At 45.1% G+C, this 4,683-nt stretch overlaps 1 protein-coding gene across 1 annotated transcript in view; it reads left to right on the forward strand.

Moving 5' to 3' along the window:
• Window positions 1–4,683, forward strand: part of TECTA (tectorin alpha) — a 92,117-nt gene that overhangs the window by 20,266 nt on the left and 67,168 nt on the right. Inside the window, exon 7 of the mRNA XM_023208479.2 lies at window positions 3,079–3,491. Within this exon, the coding sequence (XP_023064247.2) occupies window positions 3,079–3,491 (413 nt within the window). The remainder of the gene's footprint in view (window positions 1–3,078; window positions 3,492–4,683) is intronic.

The raw sequence follows: 4,683 nt of genomic DNA on the forward strand, positions 1-4,683 counted from the left end.
ACCCATCCATCCACCTACTTACCCGTCCACCAACCCACACATCAAGTCATCCAGCCATTCAGCAAGCCATTGCATCTTTCTGAAAAACATTTTAAGAGCTCCATTGAAATGCCAGCCACTCTGTGAGGTGCTGGAGATAAAGCTGCTCTAGCTGCCCATGACATTACTATGGTAGAGGAGACAGAGCCATGGGAACAATGATGACACAGCATAAGACATAATTATGATAGACACGTGTTTAGGGTACTGTGGAAACACAGAGGAAGACCACGGGAAAAGTGTTTCCAGGCGTCTAAGGAAGTTTTGGATAGGAATGAGGAGGTGCCCTTACCCCCTCAGATAGAAGCTTGGACTGCTGCTTGTCTTGGCAGCCCTGGGAGGTCTCAGGGTTCTTTCTTGGCTCAGCTTCAATTTGTTGTTGTTGTTATTGTTTGTTTAGGAAACAGGGTCTCTCTCTGTCACCCAGGCTGGCTAGAAAACAGTGTCATGATCATAGCTCACTGTAACTTTGAACTCCAAACTCCTGGGCTCAAGTGATCCTCCCACCTCAGTCTCCTGAGTAGCTGGGACTGCAGGAACCACTACCATGCTTAGCTAATTTTTTATTTTTTGTAGAGACAGGGTCTCAGCATGTTGCCCAGGCTGGTCTTGACCTCCTGGCATCAAGCCATCATCCCATCTCAGCCTTCCAAAGCACTGGGATTAAAGGTGTGAGCCACTGCACCTGGGCTCAATGTGTTTAATATACAGAAAAGCCACATTCACATGGTCTGACACACCTGTGCCCTCTGCCCCATTCCCTGTGCTGTGATTAGTGCCTCTGCTCTAAGGTAGGTCATGTGTGAAGATGGCCTGCCTGGGCTCTTGCCTCTGTGGACTCTGTAAAATCCCCCATGTTCAAAATAACAAATAAATGTTTTGCAGCTAAGCTGGTATTAACTGGATAGGAAATAATCTAGTTCCAGGGCTCATTAGGATTTGAGATTGTACCCTCCTCCCCTACAGAGTATAAATACAGCATCACTTAAGGTCTGTGAGAGATACCAACTCAATACCACATTCTGTCCCTCCCTTGTACAGCCTGGACCAAGGGCCTGAGAAGTTGCAGACTCTTACCCAATTACCTCTTCCCTTTGTCCAGGCATCACAGAGATGACTGGCTGTGGCCATACAACATGAGTGCCCAGTGACAGCCTCTTACCTGAGTCCTGGGAATGAAATGCTGTGATAATAGAAAACATTGGCTTGCAGAGCTGTGGAGTTGGTCAGATGCCAGCTGTGTACACTGTCTCCACTTTGACTTCATTCTTTTCCTCCTGAGTTATAGGTTTGGGTTTCATATCCAGGACGAATTCAATATCCTTATATAGACTGCTATGCATTTTTATGTGCCTCTGGACATATATCAATCTAATGAGATTGGGATTTGGCCTGGGGTATAGCAGGGGAAGTGTTCCATAGAGCTGGTTTATTATATCATCATTCCACAAACAAAATTATCTCAAAGAGTCTACCTTTTGGTCCAAACCCCCTCTATTCAAAGGCATTTTCCTCTAGTTTATTGAAAGCTTGAAAAAGCAGGGCCTGGAAATGATGCTGAATGGAAGCTGTCACAATACATACAGCCCTGAACTAGTGCCAAGGAGTGCTGAGGATTGAGGACCTGTTTTCAGGGCTGATGCACATGACCTATTGGGAATGTGACTAAATCTGTTCTCTCATTTTTCAACCCTATTCTCAACAGGTATAAAATAGAATTGCCTGTTGAAACGTCATTGTTCCTGTTGGGCAGATAGAGCCAAGACTGTTACTGATGCACCCGCACCCCCAACTTGGGTTAACCTTGCAGCCTTGTGCTATTCACTCCATAGTCAGTTTTATAAAAACTTGAGATGTTATTTACATTTCTTAATGCTGTGTCTTTGATACTTGCCTTTTCAGACACTCTTATTTTACAAGTGCTTCTACTTCTATCAACCTGTGTCAACTTTTTTATAGCATCACTGTTCCCTGTGAGACAAGGATGAGAAATAGCAGTATCCACATTTTACAGGTTAGGAAAACAGACAGGTGGAAGCTGAGTGAGTAGTCTTGGAAATTGATTGCAGATTTGTGACTGCTGCCCAGTTCTCTTGACCCCAACCCCCCAGCAAGGACTAGATCACAGCCCCCAGCCCAGAAATCTTTCTATTTCAATTAAAGGTTGATGTTAGCAACCAGAAAATTTCCAAGTTTTTTGGTGGGGAGGTCATTTATTTATGGAAATGATTTTAAAGACTACACTTCTACCAAAGACAAAAGTGTTTTTAAAATTATCACATCCCTTCAAACCATTCCCCTCCCCTTTCCTCATTCTCTTCCTGACCTAGAATTTGTCAAGAAGGTCTGTCCAGTGCATAGACAGAGAGGAGTCCTGGACTTGGACAGGGCCCTAGAGTGGGAAAGAAGACAATTTGTGTAGGTGTAAATCCTGCCTAAGCAGCATCTGCAGGATTCATGAGCCTTTAAACGTGCCAAGAAAGTGGTCAGCACTTTCTAGAATCTTCCTGGGGAGCTTGGGATTTATACTCATACATCTGACTCCTGATTAGTGCTATTGACCTTTTCCGGCACATACTGGGCCCCCAACAAATGTCTGTTAAATGAATGAACAAATTAGCAAACACACAATGAGTGTTGCTGAGTAACCTGGGTAAACTGGCTCTTCCTTCGGAAGAAAAGGCAGGAAATGACTTCCAAGTGTCATACCCTTTTCCATGGATTAATGATAATGTGGTTTTCCTTGAATGTGAGTTTGCTCACCAGCCATGGAGATAATAATACCAAGAGCTTAGACTGGATTCAGACAGACTCCGCTTGGAATCCTGGCTTTACCACGGAGTTGCTGAGTGATCCTGGATGAATTACTCAACTTCTCTTAAGCCTCAGTTTCCTCATTTGTCAAATGAGGGCGACCATACCTCCCTAACAGGTTCTTACGTGGATTAAATGGTATGATGGAAGTAAAGCATTTAGCCCAATGCCACCACACAGGGTAAATGCTCAGTAAATGTTGGCTCTAATGTCATTATTCCCCAGGACAGTTCCTTCGGCGAGGGGAGGTGTTTTGGGATGACTTGAACTGCACCATCAAGTGCCGCTGTCTGGATTTCAACAATGAGATCTACTGCCAGGAAGCTTCTTGTAGCCCCTACGAGGTGTGCGAACCCAAAGGCAAATTCTTCTACTGCAGCGCTGTGGAAACCAGCACGTGCGTGGTGTTTGGGGAGCCACACTACCACACTTTTGACGGCTTCCTCTTCCACTTCCAAGGCTCCTGTGCCTACTTGCTGGCCCGACAGTGTTTGCAGACTTCCAGCCTCCCTTTCTTCAGTGTGGAGGCCAAGAATGAACACCGCGGGGGTTCAGCCGTCTCCTGGGTGAAGGAGCTCTCAGTGGAGGTGAATGGCTACAAGATTCTCATCCCCAAAGGAAGCTATGGAAAAGTCAAGGTGAGACCCTCTCTGTCCTTCACGGGGAAATGGAGAAGCTGGAGATTCTTCAGCCTAGGGAAGACTTCCCCACATCTACTGGTTCTGCTGTTTGTCTCTCTACAGTGCCAAAGAGATGCACAGCTCTCCCTGCCTTGCAAATAGCTTGTAAAATACTTTACTGGGCCAAATTGTATGTGTACAAGAGCTATCCTAAGCTCTCTCCTCAACATGTCTATCTGCTTTTAAACTTAGAGTACATTTATATTCCTAGTTCCCTCATAAACACTGGTAGACACATACACTCACACATACACACACACACACACACACACACACACACACACACACACACATGCACAGCTCAGAAAAACTGGAAAGAGATAAGTTTCTCATGGTCCTGGCTTGCAATAATTGTAGCCACATAGCCATGCCCTGTGGGTGGTGCAAACGCAGTACAAACCCCCAATTCACTACAGCCTTTGATTAACAATCCTTACCCCACCTCAGCCCCAATTCTGTTTGCTCAAGAGCTGCTGCTTCATTTTCAGAGAAACCTCCAAATCGATTGATGTCTCCAGAGACACCACCTGTGCAGGCACCTGGATTGGCTTTGGTGACTTCCTTAGTGAGGCTTGGCTGGGAAAGTCCCATGAAAGCTCTGCCCAGAAAACCCTTGAATAGAGTCCCCAACTCCCACCTAGAATAACAGAGAAGAACATGGGTCTCTCCTGGCCAGTTTAGCATATGCAAATAATTCCTGTCACTGTCCACCTGGATTTCAAGCAGGGACATCAACAAAAAAGAGAAAGCAAAGAGCTACTAGCAATTACTCAATTTGTGCAGGCCCCAATTTTCATAATGTTAATCAAGACCTTGTTGCAACCGTGTATTTATTCAAGCTGTAATAACCAAGACCACAAGGGGTTGATTGCTGCAACCCCGTGCAATCCTTAATCCCCATGCATGGAGGTCATTACAGAGATTACAAACCAGAACTGAGGCCAATGCAGGGATTTCTTTCTTTTTTTTGAAAAATGTGTTGTAGTTTTAATTGATGTAGCATGTCCAACAAAAGGCAGGGCCAGGGAACTAATTCCACTCTTTCTGGCTCTGCCTTTCCCAGGTCTGTGCAGTTTATCAGTCTCATAATGAGGAAAGTGAGCTATTACTGTGGTTGAAATGCCAGTGTGCTTGCTATTTGGTTAGTCTC

Source organism: Piliocolobus tephrosceles, chromosome 13, assembly GCF_002776525.5.
Source record: "Piliocolobus tephrosceles isolate RC106 chromosome 13, ASM277652v3, whole genome shotgun sequence".
In the NCBI taxonomy this organism is placed as follows: domain Eukaryota; kingdom Metazoa; phylum Chordata; class Mammalia; order Primates; family Cercopithecidae; genus Piliocolobus; species Piliocolobus tephrosceles.